The sequence below is a fragment of the Oncorhynchus masou genome, chromosome 12 (genome assembly GCF_036934945.1).
Source record: "Oncorhynchus masou masou isolate Uvic2021 chromosome 12, UVic_Omas_1.1, whole genome shotgun sequence".
Taxonomy (NCBI): domain Eukaryota; kingdom Metazoa; phylum Chordata; class Actinopteri; order Salmoniformes; family Salmonidae; genus Oncorhynchus; species Oncorhynchus masou.
The window spans coordinates 34,802,822-34,830,233 of record NC_088223.1 but is presented as its reverse complement, the minus strand read 5'-3'; the positions used below and the strand labels follow the sequence as shown (position 1 = coordinate 34,830,233).

The 27,412-nt window shown below is 43.4% G+C and overlaps 2 protein-coding genes across 5 annotated transcripts; one reads left to right on the top strand and one right to left on the bottom strand.

Moving 5' to 3' along the window:
* Positions 1-307: 307 nt before the first annotated feature.
* LOC135549915 (DNA-binding protein RFX5-like) lies at positions 308-12,340 on the bottom strand. 3 transcript variants are annotated; one of them, XM_064980299.1, is made up of 11 exons: positions 12,299-12,333; positions 10,522-10,613; positions 9,060-9,209; positions 8,835-8,868; positions 8,654-8,736; positions 6,538-6,672; positions 6,238-6,354; positions 5,825-5,903; positions 5,508-5,706; positions 5,304-5,398; positions 308-5,175 (listed from the first exon to the last, which is right to left on the bottom strand). In XM_064980299.1, the coding sequence occupies exons 3-11, from the start codon at positions 9,167-9,169 to the stop codon at positions 4,255-4,257; spliced, it is 1,773 nt and encodes a 590-aa protein (XP_064836371.1). In that variant the 5' UTR covers positions 9,170-9,209; positions 10,522-10,613; positions 12,299-12,333; the 3' UTR covers positions 308-4,254. The 3 variants fall into 3 exon arrangements, with proteins under 3 accessions (XP_064836371.1, XP_064836373.1, XP_064836372.1); XM_064980301.1 differs by lacking the exon at positions 10,522-10,613 and having other exon boundaries at positions 12,299-12,340; XM_064980300.1 differs by lacking the exons at positions 10,522-10,613; positions 12,299-12,333 and adding an exon at positions 9,622-10,340.
* LOC135549917 (proteasome subunit beta type-4-like) lies at positions 10,460-17,040 on the top strand. Of its 2 annotated transcripts, none has more exons than XM_064980307.1 (8): positions 10,460-10,483; positions 13,377-13,534; positions 13,984-14,190; positions 15,446-15,592; positions 15,871-15,952; positions 16,341-16,457; positions 16,590-16,678; positions 16,899-17,040. In XM_064980307.1, the coding sequence occupies exons 1-8, from the start codon at positions 10,475-10,477 to the stop codon at positions 16,909-16,911; spliced, it is 822 nt and encodes a 273-aa protein (XP_064836379.1). In that variant the 5' UTR covers positions 10,460-10,474; the 3' UTR covers positions 16,912-17,040. The 2 variants fall into 2 exon arrangements, with proteins under 2 accessions (XP_064836379.1, XP_064836378.1); XM_064980306.1 differs by having other exon boundaries at positions 13,374-13,534.
* Positions 17,041-27,412: the final 10,372 nt, after the last annotated feature.

Below are 27,412 nucleotides of genomic sequence, written 5' to 3'. Positions count from 1 at the left end.
TTTGTGCCCAGTGGGTTATAAATGCCTCATGAGCTTAGTTCAACTCGCATACCCCCTCAGAACCCGAAATATAAGCTTGTTTTACTCCCAAATTAAATATACACTGTATAGCCTCAAAACATGACTAAAACTATAATTGTGATATCATGGATTGTCAGTCCTTGCATCCATAACTCTGTCTATGAAGTGGTTACATTTCTCGAGCCCCATCCCTCAGCTTTTTAGCAAAACAGAGGACACTTTCTTATTGTTTCAGCTGCTTATTGCCACTTCAAGAGAAGAGTTAAAAAATGACACAGAAACGATCAACACCTACTGTAACATCTCTCCAGTTACCTTTAACAACATTTATTACAGTCAGCATAGGAAAATATATTCACATTAGTCGGTGGCATCATTTTGTTTAGTTGTGTTTTTTTAAAGGAAGCATAGATGTAAATGTCACAAAATCTCTGAGACGATGATTTACAAAAAAACAAATTGGAAACAATTTCAAACAAGGGCATTCAGAGTCGCATGTATAAAATTACTAACATGTAAGGTGTGACACTTAATTATCAAATCAGGATTCTGTTTTTTATGTGTACACCAATTATAAATGACTTAATCTTCCGGTATGAATAAAGTGCAAAACACAACCTGGGGGATTATACATGTAAACTAAAACAGATAATACATCCCATTTTTAATAAACCCCCTAGTCAATACATTTTAATGTTTTGACATGTTTCTAAGCTAGGAGTAACAGTGTTTTTATTTTTTATTTTAGAGTAATAGAATCACTGTCACATAAAACCATGCATGGATAGGTTTCTTTGAACTGTAAGTGTCTTTGAAATTCAAAGACATTCATGTTAAAACTGCACATCAAGTGACCTGTACAATACATGAAACTTCACAGACGTATATCAACAAAAGCACATATGATAAAAATGTTTTCGTAGATTTGAGAAAACAACAATATTAACAAAATTACTCATTTGCAATCTTTTTATTTGCATGAACTCAAACAAACCGCAAAGCAAAGCTATGAAGCTACTTAACCCCTACATAGCTAGCCGGGCTAGTTTAGAGTGTTACCACCATCAACAGAGCATCTGCAAAGCTTGACCGTGGTCGGTCATGATGTGGTTTAACCGGCAGTTAAGGTCAAGGCACTGCTACCCGTATCCCGATCCTTATCTTTGATTCTCTGACCCGTTTCTTTTGAGCACTGTGGCTCCACAGTGAAAGTTCTCCCACTCACTCATTCACTTGCTGCAATACTCATTTAAATGCACACTAAAGGACATGTACTTATTTATGGAAGAGGTTCCCCATGTAAGTCCCCTGGGCCTGCAGTTAATCTGTAGTCGTCATTCAAACCTACCTCTTTTGCTGATATTAACTTGATCTGTCGATTGACTAATACAACTCAGGAGATCATTGCTAGCTCATAGTCCAATGTCATGAATGAGGATAAGGTGAGTTACTATAACCATGTACATGTAATTACACAATTAACAGACCAATAGAATATACTAGATCAGGGGCGGCACATCGTCCTCACTGGGGAGCTACAAAGTGTGCAGGATTTCGTTCTAGCTCTGCTTTAACACAACTGATTTAGCTAATAATGAGCAGTTGATTAGTAGAATAGAATCAGGTGTGTAAGAACAGAGCAGGGACAAAAGCCTGCCTACAAGAAGGTTGGCCACATGTATGTCTATGGTTGGTCACCCCTGTACTACATACAGGCAGGGAAGAAAATCGACAGGGTTTGAAGACAGGGAATCCCTGTTTTCCCGGGAAAATACCGTAGTGTGTAGACAATCTTGAGTCATCACCATTACAGCACCAAATGCATGCACCATGAATTTACATCCAGTTTGTCTCTTCATAAGCCCATAGTTTACAGAAGGACAATAATGTGGCATAAACTAATAATAAAGTATAATTCTGTTGTGTTTATTCTCAATTCAGTCAAATTTGACCATCAACTCCATTGAAAAATAAAGCTAACATTGCTTGTTCCAAAACTACCTCAAGCATAACAATCATGTTTTTAATCATAGTTTAATTAAGAAATAAGGCCCGAGGGGATGTGGTGTATGGCCAAAATACCACGGGCTAAGGGCCATTCTTAGTCACAACGCAACGGGGAGTGCCTAAACACAGCCTTTAAACATAAACCCCCGATGTGCCTTATTGAAATTATAAACTGGTTAACAACGTAATGTTTTGTCATTCCTGTGGTATACAGTCTGATATACCACAGCTTTCAGCCAATCAGCATTCAGTGCACGAACCACCCAGTTTATCATTTCTAGTAATCATTACTATTATTAACTAACATGCTCTTCCCTTTTTGCTTTCTTCATATCAGTGCAAATATTCTTGACATCCGTTTCCATTTAATTCCAAAAGGGCTAAGGCTGGAGATTTAAATTTGTAATCTTCCCTTGTCAAAGGATGGAAGGTGTAAAAAAAAACACATAACCAGTCTATTTATGGTTGATCATAACTTTGGATGATAGGCTGGATTTGGAGAGACGGGTATCAGTATCTTACATTATCATGTACTGCTACGTAATGCATATAAGATGTATGCACCCCTAGGCAAAGCCAGAGTTTGAACGTTTGGCAATGGTGGCTAAACAACAGTTGTCTCTGCCAGACAGTTTGAATTTGTGAAAATTATATTATAGTACTAGAGTGTATACAGGTACTTCTAAAAAAGGGTTTGGCAACCTACATTAGCATTAGCATCAGGCTAAATGATTTACTAAATCAGCTCTAATATTTCATTAAGTCTCTTTGCCACGCTCAAGGTTTTACACTAGGCTCGCAGGTTTGTGCTTTAATGCTTTCGTCTGAGGTGCTGTAAATTCAAAATGCAAAGGCAAACCTAAACGATGTTTGTCATAGTCTTGCCTATATGGTGTCTATAATGTTTTGTCATTTACACTAAGTAGCTAACAGGAAGTGCTGTAATATTGGAATTACGCCCAGGTAAGTGCTTGCTTTTCCGTCATACTCCAGCTTAGGGGTTTTGGGAAAGAGGGGCAAACTCACAATCTTGTCACACAATGTTTTAGAATACAGTCGCATATCCAGTTCCGATGCCTGACAGGGGCATCATTTAAATGTAGTTCCACCAGCAGTGTCATGCCTTCTCCTTTCTTAAGGCGTCAGCATGCTTCAGTTTGGTTGGCGACTAGCCACACTTGGCTTGGCAAACCCAACGAGTGTGCAGCAATAGTACTGTTTGTCCATTTTGAGATGCCGTAGCCAATATACACTTCCTCTAAATAGACAGACTTAATCGAAGATAACTCAAGAAATCTGTCATTAATTTAGACGTTTTTACAAAGATCTTAGTCGCGCAATTTTACATCTAACTAAGATGTTTGTTGCAGTATTTCTCAATGAAGTAATGTGCATGAAAATGAGTCGTCTCTTGTTAAATGACAACAAAGACTTTATTGAAGAATCCCGACTGTTGACCAATTACTGACGAAGGGGCGTAGACTTCGGCTACCGACTTCGGCTACCGACTTCGGCTACCGACTTCGGCTACCGACTTCGGCTTGGCTCTAGAATTTTTTGGGGTGTTCCCGAACAGAAGTCCAAAATGAACAGAAACGTCACATAATGTCATCATAATATATGCACAAACTCTTCCGAACTGTTTAGTCTGGGAAGCATGCGGACGCCTTTACTCTGGAAGTCTATTTGAAAGCACAACTACAAACATCAACATAACACAACCAAAGATATTTAAAAAAATAACGCTTTGAGGGGAGTTCCTCTCGGGGAGAGTAGCACTTAGAACCTCGAATGGTCCGAACCCGTAAATAGCCCCTCCTCGTCATCAGAACTACAAGAAATCCAATCTCAGGAGTATAGAGCCGCATTTGTCTATATCTTCGCTCACAATTACAAAGAAAAACATGCAGTTAAGAGTCACAGCAAAGAGTTATAAACGGCCCTTTTTACATTGTCAAATGCAAGGGCTAATGGAAGGTCAACATGGGTATGTAGCGGTTTGGCTTCATCAACCCTTCTTGGCTCTCTGTGCCGCCAATCTTGGATTTCCACCAATCGGTAAAATGGGAGAGGGACTGTGTGGAGCCAGATAAAGCTTGCTACCTGGGAGAAGATAATTGGGGGATTGGGGGTGGTTATCTTCATGCTGAGGGTAGTATAAAGTCCCTTAGTGCTCCCTAGTCTCTGGGACAAGGAGGGTGAGGTTCGGGACTGGGAGGGCCAGTGCTAGGGTCTTTCAACCTTAGTGCTGTCATCAGGCGCAGGGCGGCCCTCCGAGCTAGCCTGGGTGGTGGGGGTCGGCAGATCTTCCGAAGGCTCCATGGGGGTGAGGGTGATCTCCACCTCACCTCGATCCTCCAGCAAAGTGGGCAGGGGCAGGCGGTGCTGGGGGATAGACTGGGAGTTGTTGTTGTTCTTGGTGGTGGGGGGTCTCGGTGCCCTCTGGATGACCTCTACCATAGCCCTGCCCATGTCCCAGTTTGCGTGGCTGGTCCCTGGCAGCAGCAGCAGGGGCCGTGGGTCAGTCTCGAGCACCACACCCCGGTGCTCTGGGTTGCCAGAGTCCGCTACCGAATGTAGCTGGCCGAGCACCACGGCATGCTGGTCCTGGAACACGACCTCCACCACCTGGGAAGAGGAGGAGGACGAGCAGGCTTTCTGGATCACCCCTCCAGTGAGGGACTTCGTGATGTGGGCTTGGTTGACCGAAGGTAAGGATGGAGGGGGCGGTTGCGGAGAGGTGGTGTCCTCTGGCCGTGGCTTCCTGGGTCGTCCTCGTTTCCGTTTGACCGGCGTGCATCCCGGCTCGGGGCCTCCGCTGGTTGCAGTCGGAGCCTCGAGGGCCCGTTTGGTCACGGCACGGGCCCTCTGCACCACTGACGTCGGTGCCACGGGCACCATGGTAACCGGCGGGGCTTTTTCTGGGTAGGATAGGCTGACGGTGTGGGGGAGGATCATAACGGGGAGGGCGCCGCCTTGGGACTTATCCGGGACGGAGCTGCGAGGCAGGATTCGGGGCAGGTGCTTCATCAGAGCCTCCACCTGCAGGTCACGACCCCCCGGGCGTACTGACTCCGCCCCTTTGGTTGGCTTGTCACTGGACTGCAGTGTCCCCGGTGACGACTGATCCCCAACTTCTTTATCCCTCTGAGAGAAACAATATCATTGTGTTACATAAAGTCGATATGAGTAGATATGGCTCATTATTACAACTTCGAGAAGTATGTTTCTGTACTTTGCATTTAGTCTTTGAAAGGGTATTGTTGATGCTCTACCTTAGCATCAGAGCTGCTCCCTTCTGTCTCCGGCCCACCTCCTTTTGACGGTATTGGGTTCTTCTTGATCACCTTGTGGGGCTTTGCAGGTCCTCCTGTGAGACACAAAGAAAAATGACTGATGGTTACAAGAAATTCCAATCATGAGATGGTTGCGGATGGTATTGGAGATGTGTAATGGAGATGAGGAAAACTGAGACTTACCTGCCATCGCGGCAGAAGTGACGAGTTCAGCCTGGCTGCAGCGTGGGTTGACGATGTGCTCCTGCACAAGAAAACGGGCGATCTCGACCACTGTGTCGAAGGAACGTTTGAGGATCTTCTGGGCCCAATCACAGATGAGCTCACAAGCCGCCTCCGTCACCTCTTGCTTGTAGGTCTGCACCAGCTCCGTCAGCTCCGACTATATGGAAGAATAGTCTTAATCACCATTGACTGTCATTTTTGCACACAACTATAGCAAAAGCAATGGTTGTGTCCTATCATATAAACAGGAAGTGCAGTTGACTAGTCATACGTACTGGGTCATTTTTCAGGTCCAGGTTTGGCAACAGTGGCATGTTTAGCACTGTCTTCCTACGGATTCCACTATAACAATACGTGTCAGCGGAGGAGTTAAGGATGAACTGTAAACAGAAAGGGGAACCGCAACCTATTGATAAGTGGAGAGGGTATGGTAATACTTGTTTGATCCTTCGTACTCGGTGGCATCATTCTATCCACATTTCCCACATTGTGGGAAACAATATAAAAATAGGATGCAAATAGGATGCATTGAAGTATAGGTGAATCCCTGAATTCCATCTCGCATTCAGGGATGCGCTTGAATACTTAATTTGCAGGTGTCAAGGCAGTTGTGGCAAGCAAAAGTAAAATTGTGTTAAAATACTTAAAGGGCCTCCCAAAACAACCTCCTGACAGACTAAAAGGATATTTGGACTGTCCCCTGCCACCGAGCCTCCGGGCTTTGATGTTGGGGAAGATGTCACGTATGATCTTCCCAAAGTTGGCAGCACTCAGAGGCCGGTGCTGCAGGTTTTCACAGTATCTCCTGGGTTATTACGGGGCAATAGATCATAACATTAGCTGTGTCGATTTCATTACGGCACACCGTAGCAAAGCATTTGCAATGAAAAACAAAAAAATTGTATTTCTTATTGATGTCCAGGTAGTCCGGGTTCACAAGTACATTTCTAATTCACAGTCACAGCTGTGCCTCATTACAATAACTTACTTGTATGTCTCGTAGACGTCTTGCTTGGGCAGGCAGGTGTCTACGTGCTCCTCCAGGTGGCTGCGGATCCAGTTGCAGGTGTGCAGCTGGTCAGCTGTGTTGAAGGAACTGGGGTCACTGCTGCTGCTGCTGCTGCTCAGGACAAACATAACCAAGCTATCAGTATATCTCAGCAGCCATCTTTTGCTGATAAAACAATACATTTTTCTTGTGGAGGAAAAAAGTGACAGTTCAATGTTGACAAATATAAAACGCAACATGCAACAATTTCAGAGATTTTACTGAGTTACAGTTCATATAAGGAAATCAGTCAATTTAAATAAATTCATTAGGCCCTAATTTATGAATTTCACATGACTGGCAATACATACGTGCATCTGTTGGTCACAGATACCTTTTTAAAAAAGGTAGGGGCATGGATTAGAAAACCAGTCAGTATCTGGTGTGACCACCATTTGTCTGATGCTGCGTGACACATCTCCTTCACATTAGAGTTAATCAGGCTGTTGATTGTGGCTTGTGGAATATTGTCGAAACCGGGATTCATCCGTGAAGAGCACACTTCTCCAGTGTGCCAATGACCATTGAAAGTGAGCATTTGTCCACTGAAGTCGGATACGACACCGAACTTCTGTCAGGTCATGAACCTGGTGAGGACGACGAGCACGCAGATGAGCTTCCCTGAGATGGTTTCTGACAGTTTGTTCAGACATTCTGCGGTTGTGCAAACCCTACAGTTTCATCAGCCGTCAGGGTTGCTGGTCTCAGACGAGGTCCTGGGCTGGCGTGGTTACACGTGGTCTGCGGTTGTGAGGCCGGTTGGACGTACTTCCAAATTTTCTAAAACGACGTTGGAGGCAGCTTATAAAATGAACATTCAATTATCTGGCAACAGCTCTGGTGGACATTCCTGCAGTCAGCATGCCCATTGCACTCTCCGCCTAAAACTTGGTGGCATTTGCACGTGGGAACATTTCTTGGATCTTTTATTTCAGCTCATGAAGCATGGGACCAAGACTTTACATGTTGCCTTTATATTTTTGTTCAGTATAGTTAAGGTGGTGAACATTTTTTTTTTTATGTAAGAAGATATGCACATCCCAAACATCTCAGAGCCCCAGAACATGTTAACAAATAATAAGATGAAAAGCCAGCACACGGTTCATGTTGCTGCTGTTTTATTCCAGCTCAAACATGCACTGTGGAACTGGCAATAATAATAGTCAATGTGCACAAAATAACAATCACACAATTTCAATCATTGTGTCATAACTGTTTTTAACCGATTGATAAACTATTAACTAAATAATTAAGAGTTTATAAATGACTTATAACAGCATTTATAAATATTTTTAAGTGTTACTGGGGAAAAGGTCTATGTGACTGGGTCACTGGTTATCAAACAGATGTAGTACATCTCTGACCTTTATTGAGCTTTGTATGCTCCTTGAGTTTCTATGTGTACATGTTGACAATAACACCCTTGAAAACGTGGACCTCTTCCCTTACCTTGGCAGTGTTCTGTCCTCCAAAGCTTACATCAATGCAGAAATACACCACCGCCTAAGTTGTGCCAGCGGGGCCATTGCCAGACTGAGAAAAAGAGTTTGTGGAATTTGGAGATGTGTGCATGTTCCAGATACATAGATCTGCATGGTCTGTTGAAATCTGTTGATCTGTGCAGAATCTTTGCATCTCAAAAGCACACAATAACATCCAGATCAAAACTCCTCTACAAACCTTAAACCACCAGTAGGTAGGTACAGTACACCCCCTCTGGATGGAGCACTGCTTTAATGCTTGATTGCATGACACCTATTGCATCTCTAACAGACTGAACGGAAATAAAACAAATGGGGGAAGGCCATCCACAGTGGGGCTGCACAACACGAAAAAGACCTCAACCATGCCACTGAGGACAAGCGGCAACAACAAAAGGAGAGGCTAAACATCAACCACTATCAACCACTACCGCCACATACACTGGCCTCTTTAGTGGGATTTGTGGTCATACATCAGCCTCTTCAGTCACCTGAAGAGACACAAATATGTCCCACCATGAGGACAATCATAGTGTGCTAGACCCAGAGTGATTGCTGATGATAATGATGCTCACCTTTTCTCCCCTGAACTGGGGCCAGAAGGCAGCTGGAGGTAAAGGTAGAGTTTGTCGTTGTCAGAGAAGCGCTGCACATCTTGCTGTGGGTAGGAGAGACATAGGAAAATCTGGGTCTTAAACCATTCATAGACAAGGCCATTCATACACAATACAATACCAAAGATGTTTCGGCACTCACCAGGATAACATCCACTTTCCCCTGTATATTCTTACTACGAAAAGAAACAACAATTACAGTTATACACAAACACATTTCTGAAGACGTTCTAATGACACTGATGGATTAGCTGTATGAGATAAATAGCAGGTAATGTTGGAGAGGGTGCTGATACGACACAATACTTTATTGTCCATTTTGATCATTTAAGCGGTGGCTGTGTGGACAGAGGGGGGGGGGACTTACGAGATGTTGCTCTTTAGTTTCTGCAGCAGCAGGCTAGGCTCTGTGTCTCCCTCTCCTGAGTCCAGACCCTCCCGCTTGGAGGGGTCTGCCTTCAACCTGTCCTCCGTCATTGTTTGCTCACACAGCGGTGGCAAACACACCCTGAGGCCTCTGAAATTAGGAGAGGGGGGTAAATGTGATAAAACTGTTCAAAGCACTATGGCATTTGGCTGGGGGCTGTCATTTTACATTTTAAAAGTACGTTTTAGTTGAGGATGGAAAATGTATCCCTCCACATCCAACAATGCTGGTTATTGGACATGCACAATGTTAGTGATTTTTCATCTGATAAGCTGCCTAGTGGTTAGAGCGTTGGACTAGTAACCGAAAGGTTGCAAGATCAAATCCCCGAGCTGACAATGTAAAAATCTGTTGTTCTGCCCCTGAACAAGGCACTGTTCCTAGGCTGTCATTGAAAATAAGAATTTGTTCTTAACTGACTTGCCTAGTTAAATAAAGGTTTTAATCTAAATGCAAACTGACAATAGCAGCTGTTTTGGAAGGTAAAACTTGAGGATCATACCTGACTATGATGATGGTAGTACTGATATGAGTTGGCAGGGTTCAATGTAGCTGACTAAACTCAACTCCATGATGAAGGAAGTTTCTGATAAATTCCACCAACAGAGTGGAGCAGAGACAATGCTTTGTGGAATTCAGCTCAGACAACATGCCGACAGTCAATAACAAAAGTAAAAATATTATGCAACGCTTCCATTTACCTATGTTTATCCTCTGGAGTTGCGTGCCTTTGTTTGCTTTGTTAGGTTCTGACAAACAGAGTGAAAAACTAACAGACAACCAGTCAAAGCTCAAACCAAGTTTATTCACCCATTGGGTCAAACAGCTGAAAAGACATGTTTACACAGGCCCATATATTTATACCCTCCTTCTAGGTGGAGGCTCCTCCTTGCACATCTGGATAGCCAATGCATCTCGGCCCACATTCTTCACTCATCCCTAACTCATGGCTGTCCTACCTTATCAGTGACTGAAACCAGGCTGTTGCCCTTCTCCTCTCCAAAGGATACATGAGATTTAACAATAACATGTTCTGATAGAATGTAAACTTTTTGCACTCCCATTTCTCACTCAGTAGATTTCCATACACCCAGTTCTAATATGGTAACATGAATAAGGATATTTCAAGTTAGAACCCAACAGCTTAAATCCATACTTTTTCAATAAATGTTAGTCAAATACAACCACAGACTGTTTGCTCATCGCTGTTGCACTACGATGGCAACTCAGAGCAAGTGTGCATGTGCCAATTGAATCTCAACAAGGAACAAGTCGGCGGTTTTTGATGAACGTATATTGAAAAAGTATGGATTTCAGCAAACAAAGAAAGACACGCAATTACAGAGGACAAACATATGTACAAGGTAAGCATTTCATAATTGAAATGTTTTGAAGTATTGACCTTGGGCGAATCGATGAAGTTGGAGCTGAATTCCACAAAGCCTGTTCTCTGCTCCGCTCCGTTGGTGGAGTTCATCAGAAACTTTCTTCACCCTGGAGTTGTCAGCCAGGTTCAATTATAAGATTTAATGGAATGCAATGAAGTAGGGTGTTCAATCAAAACCGCATATTCTGACCAATGGATCAAATAATCTGTTCCAAAGTATTCCCAAGCATAATAGAGAGATATGTGACTAATAAAAATTGATTTGATATGATTTGATTTTGTTTAACAAGTAATACCTTTTTTCTCAAAAAGATAGGGGTCAAAATTACTGACATGTCTAAAGATTCTTATAAATATAGTCAAAAGATTAGAATTTTGTCCCATATTCATAGCACGCAATGACTACATCAAGCTTGTGACTGCAAACTTGTTGGATGCATTTCTACTTCGTTTTGGTTGTGTTTCAGATACTTTTGTGCCCAATATAAATTAATGGTAAATAATGTAGTGTCATTTTGGAGTCACTTTATTGTAAATTGGAATATAATATGTTTCTAAACACTTAACCTAATGTTGATTCTACCATGATTATGGATAATCTCGAATTAATAGTGAATAAAGATGAGTGAGAAAGTTACAAAGGGCCAAAGATCGTACTCCTCTCCTGTTATTGGTAATGGGGAAAGGTTAGCATGTCTTGGCTGGGGGTATGATCTTTGACCCTCTGTAACTTTCTCTCTCATCGTTATTCACGATTAATTCAGGATTATTTATAATGGATTGTACTGCAAAAGTGAAATAGAATATTTTTTTCCTGTCAATATTTTCAATGTACTGTCAATACTATCAATATTTGCATTTTATTATTTTTTAAAAAATGATCAAGTCTGGTGTGTACTGTATAGCCAAGATCTAGTACAATGAAGCGTGCAACAGCAACAAGGCTTTCACCAAAATAGAAAACATCAGTCAATTGAACAGCCAGGGACACTCCCACTACGGCACTATCAGTGTCTGGAATAATAATAACAAATGGGAGTAAAACATGCGCGATGCTGTCTGCGTTTCCAAAACATGACAATAGGGCGATTAAGTAGGAGAATTAAAACAGAAGTGTTCATTATTATAAAGCTTGACAGGCATAATGCAATGGCGCATTGAGCAATGACAGAGTGCAGCCGCTGTGAAGCTGGCTCACCAGGCTGTCACTACAGTAGCACGGTGCCGAAATACTATAAGAGGCATGGTTTTGGAGTAACACTACCAGCCATGATGGGTCTTTATCTCACTAGCGTTGGAAGCTATTCGCTTCGCCTTCTTAGCTTGCTACCAACTTTAATTTTTTGAGACCGTTAACAATGTATTTTTCATGTCGGCATATGCAATTCCACAATTTGCATACTTCCCGCTTTTTGGGTTTATCGACACAACATGTTTCAATTCACTGTGGCTAGCTAGCAACACACTGGTTGACAGTTTTCTGGGGATTTAAATGCACATATAACAAAGATAACTAAACAAATTCGACAGGCATTTAACACTTGTAGATTCACTGAATGCTGTTATTTAATCTTAGCAAGTGACTAACGTTAGCTAAGCTTAATAGCTAGCTAGCTATCTTTAAATGCTAACATTAGCAAGCATTGAAACATCTTTTGAAACATGAATTGTAACAGAATTCAAACTTTTTCAACAATATATCAAAGTAATGTTTAAATTGCACATACTATTCTGTGATATATATGATACAAACCTATTTAAGTATTTATTTTATAAAAGAAAAAGAAAGTACCTGAGCCAAAGCTACAGCAAAAATCCCCTTTCAGAATTTTTTGTGATTGGACAACTATGTTATGTCTGCCTGACTACAAAGCAAACGTCAATTCCAATTGGTGGATTGTTCTAATTCTACTCAGATACCAAGTGCAACTTAAATTCTATTGGTTCAATTCCTTTATTTTCTTGCTAAAGATTATTCTGATAGGAGGCGTTATGACTGGTCTGCCCAGTAACTGAGCTGATGGCTCGTCTGGCAATATTCTGCCTAGTGACAGAAACTTGATTGGTTTACACGTATGTGGATATGTTATTTCCTATTGGGGCGGATGTTCAGAATCAGTTTACTACGGGTGCGTTCGTAAATTCGCTCTGGCTATCCGTTTTAAAAGCACTATCGACTGAGTGTTTATTTATTTTATTTAACCTTTATTTAACTAGGCAAGTCAGTTAAGAACAAATTATTATTTTTGCCAGAGCGCACTGATGAATTTACGAATACCCAACACCCGTTGAAAATGGCCGGTGTCAGTAAACGTCGGCAAAAAAAAACGTAATGAAATCGTTGCACAGTTACAATCACCAACGCTCAGGATAACATGAACACTGCCTAACCAGCTCTGCTAGGTCGAGGAAAATGGTCAGAGTGAGGTGTTCTCTCATTTATGTCTGGAAGTAGATAGCAAGCTAGCTAACTTTAGCTTGGGTGCTTGACAGCTGTTGTGATGTCAAAACACTCGGATCAACTCTACTCCCCGTCCAATGTGCGCTCTGAATGCTCCGAGAGCTGAATGCACAGAATTTACTTTCAGTGCAATCTGGCACTCCAGAGTGAATTTACGAACGCACCATATGTAAACTTGACCTACCAGCATTCAGTACAATTTAACTCCACTCTATTTCTACTCCTTTCATTTGGACTAAATCATCAAACATGTATAATAAAACTAATACAGCTATTGTTGAGTTTCTTGTTGTATTGATTATGCTACTGGTAAACGTTTACATGTAGTTAGAAATAAGAGATGTAATTTTGTGCTTGAGTTAAAATGGTCTGCCTCCTGTTTCCCACAATTCCATATTCTTTGCAGCAGAACACAAAACAAGGTTTGTCGTCACATCCGCAAATTTGCAACATGGATCCAAGCGGGTTTAAACTCAATTTCTGGGAGAATGGACCAAAACCCGGACAATTTTATTCATTTCCAGGCAGTAGTCTAACCCCAGGATGCGGACCTATCAAACACACGCTGTAAGCGAATCATTTTGAGTAGAGATCCCTAATAATGTCCTCACGCTTTCGATTTCCTCGGTAAGCTGCATCATCATGGTGGAGCAAGCCGATGGAGCTACTCTAGCTACTAACGCTAGCTAGGTAACGTTATCTAACTAAACTTGATATGCTCTCGGGATTTCTTATTCTATATCCAACAAATTGGCTGATGATAAATTGCCCATCTATGCCTCGCTAGTTGGCTACCTAATCATAGTGCACTTATGGTAGTTAATGCTAGCTAACAAAACTCACCACAAAGGATACTATTGAAGCATATTATTTAACTAGTCCTACTCCCGGCATGGTTTCATTATATATGCATGAGTCCAAATAAACGTCCAGCAGTTCAGCATGCATCACTCTGTAACGTTAACTAACAAGACTTACTCATGACACTTTCACATTTTTCCCACCCTGAACTCAAGAAACCCCATGGTGACGGGAACATCAGTACTGGGAGTGAAGTTTACAGGTGGCGTCATAATCGCAGCTGATATGCTGGGCTCCTATGGTTCCTTAGCACGGTTCCGTAACATCTCTCGACTCATGAAAGTGAACGACAGCACCATCCTGGGTGCCTCCGGCGACTACGCAGACTACCAGTACATGAAGCAGATCATCGAACAGATGGTGTAAGTTTAAGGTTTCTTTCAGAAACCTAAATCTTTTTTTTATTCCTTTATTTAACTAGGCAAGTCAGTTAAGAACAAATTCTTATTTTCAATGACGGCCTAGGGACAGTGGGTTAACTGCCTTGTACAGGGGCTGAACTATTTGTACCTTGTCAGCTCAGGGATTTGAACTTGCAACCTTTCGGTTACTAGTACAACGCTCTAACCACTAGGCTACACTGCCACCCCGGGTTCAAGTCCGGGCTCTCGCTGGGCCACTCAAGGATATTCAGAGACTTGTCCTGAAGCCACTCCTGCATTGTCTTGACTGTGTGCATAGGGTCGTTGTCCTGTTGGAAGGTGAAACTTTGCCCCAGTCTGAGGTCCTTAGTGTTCTGGAGCAGGTATTTTCATCAAGGATCTCTCTGTACTTTGCTCCGTTCATCTTTCCCTTGATCCCGACTTGTCTCCCAGTCCCCACAGCATGACAAAAAAACATCCCCACAGCATGACATTGCCACCACACTTCACCGTAGGGATGGTGCAATTGTAGGTACCGGTTGGAGTTGGGTGTGATTCTGCAAATGGAGAGAGAAATAATAGGGCCAAATCTGAATTGATTTAGATTGTTTCAGAGAAACATTTGTAATCTGTGCAGGTCAACTTGACAATTGCATGCCATGACAAGGAAGCTTCGGTATTTAGCCAAGTAGCAAGTGAATGCAGAGCAAATGACCAATGGTACCCCTGGAAGTTTGGGAGGCTTATTCCACCTGAGGTCTTTTGTCTCTGTAATATGGATTTTTTATTTTTTTATTTTTTTCCAGATACATGGAGGTTAAGGAGTACATTTTATTTCAATCTCCAAGTGGTGTTGAAATTGGGGGGGAAAATATATATTAAATGTTCGACCACTGAAATGTGATTGTAAGATTTAGTCCATCTGTTTCTACATCTTCTAAATACTTTTTATTAAAATGTCAGTACAATATTTAGCAAGGAAGGATACATTCAATGTATAAAACGTTGGACTACTGGGGGATATATAGGAAGAGACGACTGGGTTATTGTTCAGTGGTAGTAATGCAGACTTCCACCGATTGATCTTGTGTCCTGCAATTTTTCTAGAAGCATTACAGATATCTTAAAGGTGGGGAAGAGACTGAGAAATATTCTGGAGGGGCTGCTTTGTTTGAATGGTTTCTGGCATTGTTTCCTTTGCTTGGTTATCTCCCTGAGTACCACCAGTGATCAGATCTCTCTGGTTGTGTCCCAGGATCGATGAGGAGCTCCTAGGTGATGGCCACAGCTACAGCCCAAAAGCCATCCACTCCTGGTTGACGCGGGTAATGTACAACCGCCGCAGCAAGATGAACCCACTGTGGAACACTGTGGTCATCGGTGGATTCTACAATGACGAGAGGTGGCTTGAGTTTTCAGCATCTTCAACTAGTCATTTTTTGTTGTTGTCCTTATTAGAGTTCATGCCAAGAGGTGGAGCTCTTAAAATTGCTTAGAAATGTGGGAGTGCCCATTGTCATGTTAGACTATTTTAACCATGATCCTGGTTAGTTTTTGCCTTTAACAAACCTCCTACCCTGGTCTCGAAGTTAACGTCAAACTGACTGGGGATCTGCAGCTATAAATAATTATAGTAGCTAGCTACAACAAAATCTATTAATAACTTGTATTTTTCTCTAGCTTCCTGGGCTACGTGGACAAGCTGGGTGTGGCCTATGAGGCACCTACAGTTGCTACAGGGTTTGGCGCTTACCTGGCCCAGGTGAGAGGACAAATGAGCTAATAAACGAGGGGACTGCTACTGTGTGGCAATATTAACTTCTATACGTTTCATAGTTTATAACTTATCTTTAGCAATTGAAAGATGCCATAGTTTCTATTTGAAAGATTGGTTGTAAAGTTGTAATTCCTTTTCCAAGTTGTAGAGCTGAGCTTCACTAGTTCATATTGAAATTGTGGCAACCTTTTCTGGGACAAGAAATTGTATGAATATAATTGGAAGTAATCTATACTGCATGATGCTTCTGCATCCTATCAAATCCGATGTTACTGTATGTAAAAATGGATGTTCCACAGTTGTAAGTTCTACACAGAACCTTGCAGTATGTCTGGGTTTGTTTAGTGTACGGTTATTCTTTGTGTCCATGCAGCCCCTGATGAGGGAGGTGGTAGAGAACAAGGTAGAGATTACGAAGGATGAGGCCCGGGCTCTGATTGAGCGCTGCCTCAAGGTGCTATACTATCGCGACGCTCGCTCCTACAACAGGGTGAGTCGTTAGTCTCGGGAACTGTCCAGAATTTAATGTTATTTTCAACAGCACATTGGGAATGTCAATGTTTCTCTTTTGAAGCTACCAGTCTCGTAGCCATTTGTGACGTTACTGTTTGTCTATTTATAGCATGAAATTGCCATTGTGACAAAAGAAGGCGTGGAGATTGTGGGCCCCATGTCCTGTGAGACCAACTGGGAAATTGCCCACATGGTCAGGTAAGTTATAGCCACATAACCTGTTTCGACTGTCCAGTCAGAAGTGTCAAAGGTTCATAGAGCTGGCATTGTACTATCACTTCAGGAAAATTGTTTAAAGTTATAATTTCTTTGTCCTAAATTGATCATAGCATTTTAATTGAACAACTACATAGCTTGTGGAATATTTCACACAGCATGTGCCAGTTACATTTAATATAATGTACATTTTCTTTTGCAGTGGGTTTGAATGATGACGATAAGGACTGTACGTTAAGCCACACTTGGTCTGTCCATTCTACAATGTTACCGCTTTGATAGGACTGCTATGTAACAAATCCCCCCCCCCCTTTGTAATATGAAAAATAAATGTTGTAAACTTCTGAATGGGTGAGTTATTTAAACTTGAACGACAGTCAGGCTTAAATTAAATCTGGTGAAATTGAGATTATATTCATATACTGTAATTGGAAAGGTCCACACATGCAGAGTTGCTGGCAAACATTCATGGGAAGAAATTACATATTTGGACTTCTGTAATACCCAGATTTATCCACATCAGGGGTAAGAGGACCCTGTGTCAAGAACAAATCTTGTCTGTTTCCATGTTAAACACTTTTGGTTCAACCATACAGAACTGCACCAGACTATATGCTGTTAATACCACAAAGGGAAACCAACTTAAAGCAGACCCAACACTTTATTTCATATTTAAAAATAGTTAATTGTTCAGGTGAAGAAAATAATACAAACCTGAGAGGTAGGATGGAATCCAAGAGATGGCAGTCTAAGGCATGATCTGAGATTTCATGTGAACGGTGTGGTTGGTCTGAGGTAATTTCTCATTAGACATGGCTACATTGCTTTCAATAAATTGAAACTATGGCCAATTGATAAGGGATGGGGCTGTTTGTCTTCGCTAAATCCATCACAGCTTTATAAATAAAGTAGATCGGAAGATGTGTCAGAGCTTTGGCACCATTTCTACATCCACATAGTCAAACATTCCCTACTAGAAGTGACTTTCTGATCCCACTAATAAGAAAGAGTACAAGTTATTTACAAAGCGTGTAGTCTAGTGTTGACAGGAATAGACTTTAATTGCATAAGACAGTGAAGGATTTATCAATAATGACTAAATGTATACATTTGGCGCCAAGTTATAATTCACGGAGTGGTCTGTTAAAGAATGTTGGTACATAGGCCAAGAGGAAGGGTCAACAGACAACTCGTGTTCACAGTAAAGATGTCTGGTCTCCAACCAGGGAGGGGAGAAACCGTTGGGCGTGCAGTAGATTCTGTGACATGGTAGCAGAAGATACGCAATGTGTATGTGTTGGAATTGAATTGAAAAGCAGCTTTGTCATGATCTAGGAGGGACATTTTTGTAAGACATGACATTATGTGTGGTATATAAACTAATTTTATAAAAAGAACCTTACAAATTCTTAAGTGGACAAAGTATTTTGCTTTGTCACAAGTGAATTGGTTAATGAACAGAGGAATTAAATTCCTATAACGCACAGGTTGTTGTTGAACCTTATAGGGTTACACAAGACACAGCAGCTTGTCATAGAAAATGTACAAAAACATTTGAAAGTTGCATCACCTTCCCAAGTGAAAGGAACAAGCATGTGTACAGTTTAACGGTACATTCTCCAGAGCTATCCCATCTCTGCTTCAAACGTCACAATTCCCTTGGTTTGAAAGTGTCAAAAGATCCAAGTCTGAGGTGTCGGTCCGCCAATGATCAACAATCAGTTTCCTCAAAACCGTGAAAAGACTCCAGATCGCTGTCCTTCTCAAACACGTGCTTGCGGGTTGGGTGGCGGCGAGGGCAAGGTGTACGCCGACATAATGTCCGAGCTCACCCCATTGTCCTTCATTAGCACTTCAGCGCTCTTCGACCTTGCTGGAGAAAACATGACAAGAGCCTCGGTCAGGCTCTGCACCAGTTCTGCCGGACCTTTCTCGCCTTCCTCATGCGGTGTGCTAACCATCATGAAGGACTGCTGGAAGATCTGGGGCTGCGTTGCCAAGCACGAGACCACGTCACCTAGACATTCCACCAGCATTAGGGCCAGGTCACCTGGCCCCAGAGTCACAGCTCCTTCATTCTGGGTGTGCATCGCACACCAGCGTGCCTGTAGAAACTCCTTCGTAACAGGCGCCACGCACAGCTCCAGGGGCTGAAGGTGGCAAGAGCAGCCGATGGGGATCACCGCCGGCAGGGTGTTGCTGCTGTTGAGGGCAGCCAGGAAGTCGTCAGCCAGGTGGCCGTGGTGGGTGTCCATGATCAGCAGACCTTTTCCCCCTGCCTGGGGGTTCACATGCTTCTGCCACACCTTAGAGAGCCACAGCTGGAGCCGCTCGTTGTCCGTAAAGCCTTGCGGGCGCGCCTCCAGGAAGACAGAGTCCGGGATGGCCTTCGGCAGGTGTGGAGGGTTGCCTTTGAGGAACACCATGGTGGGCAGCATGGTGCCGTCGGCCAGCCCTGCTAGGACCACCTCTATCAGGGGCTCCCCAGTGCCGATCAACTGAAACGCCTCGGGGTCTGTCTTGAGCTTATCCAGGTCCACGAACACAGAGAGCTCGTCAATGCATCCGATGGAGGGTGGCCGGAAACCGACATCTTTGACTTGCTTGCAGACAAAGCGAGTGAAGATGCGGACGCTCTCGTAGACGTTGCGTGGCAGCGGGTGCTTGGCCGAGCAGGTGGCCTGCAGGCTGAGGTTGTGGCGGAGCATGAAGTCCACAGCCCACTCGTAGAACTCACCGATCTCGTGCGACTCCTCCAAGGCCTGCGTGGCTGTCTGGAGCAGGTTTTCCTCTGTGACTGGCAGCTGCTGCTCCCGCTGGCACATCACCCACTCTGCGATGCAGTCCGTGCTCCAGATCCAGTCCTTCTGGAGGCGCCGGATCTCCTGCTGCAGCATCCAGGCCTGGATGAGCTCTGGCTGGGTGCCAAAGTGCAGGGATGCCTGGGAGAAGCCATTGCACAGGGCATAGAGCATCACCTTCAGCTGGTGCACCGTTATTTTGGTTGACCCTTCTTTCCTGGATTTGTCCATCCTGGCCTCTCCTCCGTGGAAAAGCTCTCTGTGGCTCAGCCCCTCGGACCCCACTGCCTGGGGCTCCATCCCTTGGCCCGAGCCACCAACCTTGGGGGTTGTCCAGACACCATTGGATGCAGCAGGGGCAGTGGAGTGCATGGTTTTATTGGGACCAAGGACCGTGATGGTCATGCTGGGTTTGGAGGATAGGAGCGGTTTGATAGAGAGCAGGGTGGAACTATTGCCAGCTGGTAGCAGATGGATAGGCACAAAATACCCCCCTTGACCTGGGTTGATTTCTGGAACAACAATGCTACAGGGGGAAAAGAAAAACATGTTAGTTTTCAGGAAGTATAACTAGGCTTCAACTTGAGAGCCAGCTCAATTCTGTCCTACTAAGTTATTTCACTCAATATATAAAGAGGATATTAAATACCTTTGAGAAGCCTTCTCGGACACATCTGAATGAGAGAAAAAAATCAACAAAGAGGTTGCCATATAGAAAGGATTGACCTTTTACAAAGATAGTTCAATATCAGAAGGTGGAACTCAAAACTTAATAACCTTCCACCTCCAGCTTGCTGAAGCTTGCAGTATCATGGTCTGGGTGATCCACCAGGTGGTTGGCCATCATATCACCCACCTTGGTTCTGTAGTTACATGACATGCACCTCATCTCATCCATTCTGAAATGGGACCAAGAGGGTTTTGAGCAATCAGGATTTTAAAAAAACACTACATTCAATTAAACACTGCCCCCCAAAAATTGAGGAAATTATTGTTACCTTGAGTATGACTCGTACATGGCCAGATATTGGGTGGTGCTCTTGTGAGTCACGTGGTTACTGCGAAGAGAGACAGAAAACATGTGTCATACACCTTTCTCCAAACCAACATTTCGGGAATCTTCAGTTGAACAATGTCACTCACTTGATCATGTGGTTGGCGTAAGCTCGGGAGCAGCAGGTGCAGTAGCGACACAAGGAGCAGTGGACGTAGCTGGGGAAGTGGTTGGCAAAGTCAGGAATCTTAAAGGTGCACTCCATGCAGTTCTGTTGGGCCAGCGATGCACTGTGGGGAAGGAAGGCAGAGACAGGTTACCCATGGTGCACAGCGATGGAATGTCAAGCTTATCCATTTTTGATATTCAATTTCTAGCCGCATCATCCTAGACAACTGCTCCAAATGATAAAATGGTCAACAATTTTGCTATACGGCAAAGCTAAACGCTAAACTCAATCGAGTCTGAATAAAGCTTGGCGTCAATTCCATTTCGTGCCAATACAATCAGGGGGAAAAACATCAACCCTTTACCTCCTCTGGAACTTAGTGAGCAGCTTCTTCAGGCTCTTAACAGGTTTATTCTTGGGCTCTGGTTTTTGGGGAGCAGACGGAACATCAATCACTTTGGAGGGTCGGAGGTCTCCTCGGCCCGAAGACTCCTGATAGTAGTACTGCTTGCCCTGCAGCGCGTAGGCCCGGATAGTCACCTGGAACACAGAAATATTCTTAGACCACTTAATATACATGACTAATATTCCCATAATGCACAGGGAAAATGCATAACATTCACACCACTATATACTTTCGAATCACGGAGAAGAGACAAATATGTATTTTTTGGTCTATCACGCACAAAAATTCAGAATATCACACCCTAGCAATCACTCACGCATGTGTGTGTGTGTGTTACCCCCCCATTCAAAGGTTTGGGGTCACTTAGAAATGTCCCTGTTTTGTCCATTAAAACAACATCAAACTGATCAGAAATACAGTGTTAATGTCGTAATTGACTATTGTAGCTGGAAACAGCAGATTCATTATGGAATATCTACATAGGCGTACAGAGGTCCATTATCAGCAACCATCACGCCTGTATTCCAATGGCATGTTGTGTTAGCTAATCCAAATGTATAATTTTAAAAAGGCTAATTGATCATTAGAAAACCCTTTTGCAATTATGTTAGCACAGCTGAAAACTGTTCTCTTGATTAAAGAAGCGATAAAACTGGCCCTCTTTAGACTAGTTGAGTATCTGGAGCATCAGAATTTGTGGGTTTGATTATAGGCTCAAAATGTCCAGAAACAAAGCACTTTCTTCTGAAACTCAGTCTATTCTTGTTCTGAGAAATGAAGGCTATTCCACGCTGTGTACTACTCCCTTCACAGATCAGCGCAAACAGGCCCGAACCATAATAGAAAGTGGAGTGGGAGGTCCCAGTGCACAGCTGAGCAAGAGGACAAGTACATTACAGTGTCTAGTTTGAGAAACAGATGCCTCACAAGTCATCTGTGTTTTATTTTGCCCATCCAAGCCATATCTCAGACTGGCCAATAAAAATAAAAAAATAAGATGGGCAAAATAACAGACACCGGACAGAGGAACTCTGCCTAGAAGGCCAGCAACCCAAGTCGCCACTTCAAGGTTGACATTGAGACTGTTGTTTTGCGGGTACTATTTAATAAAGCTGCCAGTTGAGGACTTGTGAGGCGTCTGTTTCTCAAACTAGATGCTAATGTACTTGTCCTCTTGCTCAGTTGTGCACCAGGGCCTCCCACTCTTTATACTCTGGTTAGAGCCAGTTTGCGGTGTTCTGTGAAGGGAGTAATACACAGGGTTGTACGAGATCTTCAGTTTCTTGGCAATTTCTCGCATGGAATAGCCTGACAAGTTTCAGAAGAAAGTGCTTTGTTTCTGGACATTTTGAGCCTGTAATTGAACCCATAAATGCTGATGCTCCAGATACTCAACTAGTCTAAAGAAGGCCAGTTGTATTGCTTCTTTAATAAATATACTACAGTTTTCAGCTTATGCATCATTCCACTGATATGCATCAGTCCACGGAAAGACAAATTGTCTATAAATGAAGAAAGTTCAGCAATGTTGCTACTCTCCCTAGGAGTAGCCGTCCTGCAAAGATGACTGCAAGAGGACAGTGCAGAATTCTCAATGAGGTTAAGAAGAATCCTATAGTGTCAGCTAACATCTCGGTTGTCTACGATACGTAAAACACTAAACAAGAATGGTGTTAATGGGAGGACACCACAGAAGAAGCCACTGTTGTCCAAAAAAAAACATTGCTGCACATCTGAAGTTTGCAAAAGTGCACCAGGATGTTCCACGGCGCTACTGGCAAAATATTCTGTGGACAGATGAAACTACAGTTGAGTTGTTTGGAAGGAACACACAACACTATGTGTGGAGACAAAAAGGCACAGCACACCAACATCAAAACCTCATCCCAACTGTAAAGTATGGTGGAGGGAGCATCATGGTTTGGGGCTGCTTTGCTGCCTCAGGGTCTGGACAGCTTGCTATCATCGACTGAAATGAATTCCCAAGTTTATTAAGACATTCTGCAGGAGAATGTTAGGCTCTATCCACCAATTGAAGCTCAACAGAAGTTGGGTGATGAAACAGTATAAGGACCCAGAAGCAAATCAACAACGGAATGGCTTCAACAGAAGAAAATACACCTTCTGGAGTGGCCCAGTCAGAGTCCTGACCTAAACCCGATTGAGATGCTGTGGCATGACCTCGAGAGAGCAGTTCACGCCAGACATCCCAATAATATTGCTGAACTGAAACAGTTTTGTAAAGAGGAATGGTCCAAAATTCCTCCTGACCGTTGTGCAGGTCTGATCCGTAACTACAGAAAATATTTGGTTGAGGTTATTGCTGCCAAAGCAGGGTCAACCATTTATTAAATACAAGGGTTCACATACTTTTCCACCCTGCAGTGTGAATGTTTACACGGTGTGTTCAATGAAGACATCAAAGCGTATAATTGTTTGTGTGTTTATTAGTTTAAGCAGACTGTGTTTGTCTATTGTTGTGACCGAGATGAATATCAGATGACATTTTATGACCAATTTATGCAGAAATCCAGGTTTGTCACACATACATACACATATCTATATACACTGCTCAAAAAAATAAAGGGAACACTAAAATAACACATCCTAGATCTGAATGAATGAAATATCTTTATTAAATACTTTGTTCTTTACATAGTTGAATGTGCTGACAACAAAATCACACAAAAATTATCAATGGGAATCAAATTTATCAACCCATGAAGGTCTGGATTTGGAGTCAAAATTAAAGTGGAAAACCACACTACAGGCTAATCCAACTTTGATGTAATGTCCTAAAAAAAAAATCTAAAATGAGGCTCAGTTGTGTGTGTGGCCTCCACGTGCCTGTATGACCTCCCTACAACGCCTGGGCATGCTCCTGATGAGGTGACGGATGGTCTCCTGAGGGATCTCCTCCCAGACCTGGACTAAAGCATGGAGCGAGACATGATGTCCCAGATGTGCTCAATTGGATTCACGTCTGGGGAACGGGCGGGCCAGTCCATAGCATCAATGCCTTCCCCTTGCAGGAACTGCTGACACACTCCAGCCACATGAGGTCTAGCATTGTCTTGCATTAGGAGGAACCCAGGGCCAACCGCACCAGCATATGGTCTCACAAGGGGTCTGAGGATCTCATCTCGGTACCTAATGGCAGTCAGGCTACCTCTGGTGAGCACATGGAGGGCTGTGCGGCCCCCCAAAGAAATGCCATCCCACACCATGACTGACCCACCGCCAAACCGGTCATGCTGGAGGATGTTGCAGGCAGCAGAATGTTCTCCACTGCGTCTCCAGACTGTCACATGTGCTCAGTGTGAACCTGCTTTCATCTGTGAAGAGCACAGGGCGCCAGTGGCGAATTTGTCAATCTTGGTGTTCTCTGGCAAATGCCAAACGTTCTGCACGGTGTTGGGCTGTAAGCACAACCCCCACCTGTGGACGTCGGGCCCTCATACCACCCTCATGGAGTCGGTTTCTGACCATTTGAGCAGACACGCACATTTGTGGCCTGCTGGAGGTCATTTTGCAGGGCTCTGGCAGTGCTCCTCCTTGCACAAAGGAGGAGGTAGCGGTCCTGCTGCTGGGTTGTTGCCCTCCTACGGCCTCCTCCACGTCTCCTGATGTATGGCCTGTCTCCTGGAAGCACCTCCAAGCTCTGGACACTACGCTGACAGAAACAGCAAACCTTCTTGCCACAGCTCGCATTGATTTTTCATCCTGGATGAGCTGCACTACCTGAGCCACTTGTGTGGGTTGTAGACTCCATCTCATGCTACCACTAGAGTGAAAGCACCGCCTGCATTCAAAAGTGACCAAAACATCAGCCAGGAAGCATAGGAACTGAGAAGTAGTCTGTGGTCCCCACCTGCAGAACCACTCCTTTATTGGGGGTGTCTTGCTAATTGCCTATAATTTTCACCTGTTGTCTATTCCAGTTGCACAACAGCATGTGAAATTTATTGTCAATCAGTGTTGCTTCCTAAGTGGACAGTTTGATTTCACAGAAGTGTGATTGACTTGGAGTTACATTGTGTTGTTTAAGTGTTCCCTTTATTTTTTGAGCAGTAAAATATAAATTATATATATATATATAAAAACACACACAAATTCAAAATATCACACACACAGACAAACCTTGGTACCAGGCTTCAGGCCCTCCAGCTGCCGTGGCTTGAGGTGGGTCTTGTGGTACTGCACCTTGTGCTCTGCCCGGTCCTTGGCGAAGAGGAATTGAAGCCGGCACCGGTCGCATTTAAACACTTTTTTTTTCTGCACACAAACACATAGGAAAATGGGTGGAGTGGAATAGACTGGCTGCCAATGGCCATAGATGTACCACATGTATCTGATGTGGCATATAGCCTCATTGGGTTTACCTGGTGGCGGCTGTAGTGGTTCTGGTAGTTGCTGCTGGAGCGGAACACCCTGAGGCAGTAGGGGCACAGCAGATTGGCCGTGCCGTTGTGGAACTCACGGAAGTGGGCAAAAACATCCACATACAGGGACGAGCGGTAGTCGCACACCTTCACAAAGTAGAGAGAAGAGGGAGGGGTGAATTGCATTAGGAGACATTACATGTTGATATAGTGAGCTTTTCCCCTCGACAGGACATTGCGTAGAAATGCACTGACCGGACAGTTTATTCGACCCCCCTGTTCATGAAAATGGATCGCTCATACAGACAATGAGTCACGTGGCTTGCAAGCAGACAAACATCAGGACATTCCTTTATTGTTCAGTTTTACTTTGGAATGGGCAAAACGAGTGACCAAAGCGACGGAGCGTGGTTTTACCATCGGTGCCAGGTGCGCCGGATCCAATATCTCAGAAATGGCGGCCATCCGGGGCTTTTGTGTAAGCTAACAGGCAGACCACAAACAGGCAAATAATGGTGCAGTAAAACAGTGGTATGCAGGCATCTCGGAATGCACAACTCATCAAGGATGGGCTTTTGCAGCAGACAACCACACCGGGTTCCACTCCTATCAGGTAAAAACAAGAAGTGGCTTGAAGAAGTTTTCTAGAGGGTGGATCAGCTTAATATTGCGGAAAGAATGTTGCTTCCAATGTAAATTGTCTGCATGATTTCCAATCCCCCATATTTTTTGGGTAAATAAATATACAGTGCCTTGCGAAAGTATTCGGCCCCCTTCAACTTTGCGACCTTTTGCCACATTTCAGGCTTCAAACATAAAGATATAAAACTGTATTTTTTTGTGAAGAATCAACAACAAGTGGGACACAATCATGAAGTGGAACAACATTTATTGGATATTTCAAACTTTTTTAACAAATCAAAAACTGAAAAATTGGGCGTGCAAAATTATTCAGCCCCTTTACTTTCAGTGCAGCAAACTCTCTCCAGAAGTTCAGTGAGGATCTCTGAATGATCCAATGTTGACCTAAATGACTAATGATGATAAATACAATCCACCTGTGTGTAATCAAGTCTCTGTATAAATGCACCTGCACTGTGATAGTCTCAGAGGTCCGTTAAAAGCGCAGAGAGCATCATGAAGAACAAGGAACACACCAGGCAGGTCCGAGATACTGTTGTGAAGAAGTTTAAAGCCGGATTTGGATACAAAAAGATTTCCCAAGCTTTAAACATCCCAAGGAGCACTGTGCAAGCGATAAAATTGAAATGGAAGGAGTATCAGACCACTGCAAATCTACCAAGACCTGGCCGTCCCTCTAAACCTTCAGCTCATACAAGGAGAAGACTGATCAGAGATGCAGCCAAGAGGCCCATGATCACTCTGGATGAACTGCAGAAATCTACAGCTGAGGTGGGAGACTCTGTCCATAGGACAACAATCAGTCGTATATTGCACAAATCTGGCCTTTATGGAAGAGTGGCAAGAAGAAAGCCATTTCTTAAAGATATCCATAAAAAGTGTTGTTTAAAGTTTGCCACAAGCCACCTGGGAGACACACCAAACATGTGGAAGAAGGTGCTCTGGTCAGATGAAACCAAAATTGAACTTTTTGGCAACAATGCAAAACGTTATGTTTGACGTAAAAGCAACACAGCTCATCACCCTGAACACACCATACCCACTGTCAAACATGGTGGTGGCAGCATCATGGTTTGGGCCTGCTTTTCTTCAGCAGGGACAGGGAAGATGGTTAAAATTGATGGGAAGATGGATGGAGCCAAATACAGGACCATTCTGGAAGAAAACCTGATGGAGTCTGCAAAAGACCTGAGACTGGGATGGAGATTTGTCTTCCAACAAGACAATGATCCAAAACATAAAGCAAAATCTACAATGGAATGGTTCAAAAATAAACATATCCAGGTGTTAGAATGGCCAAGTCAAAGTCCAGACCTGAATCC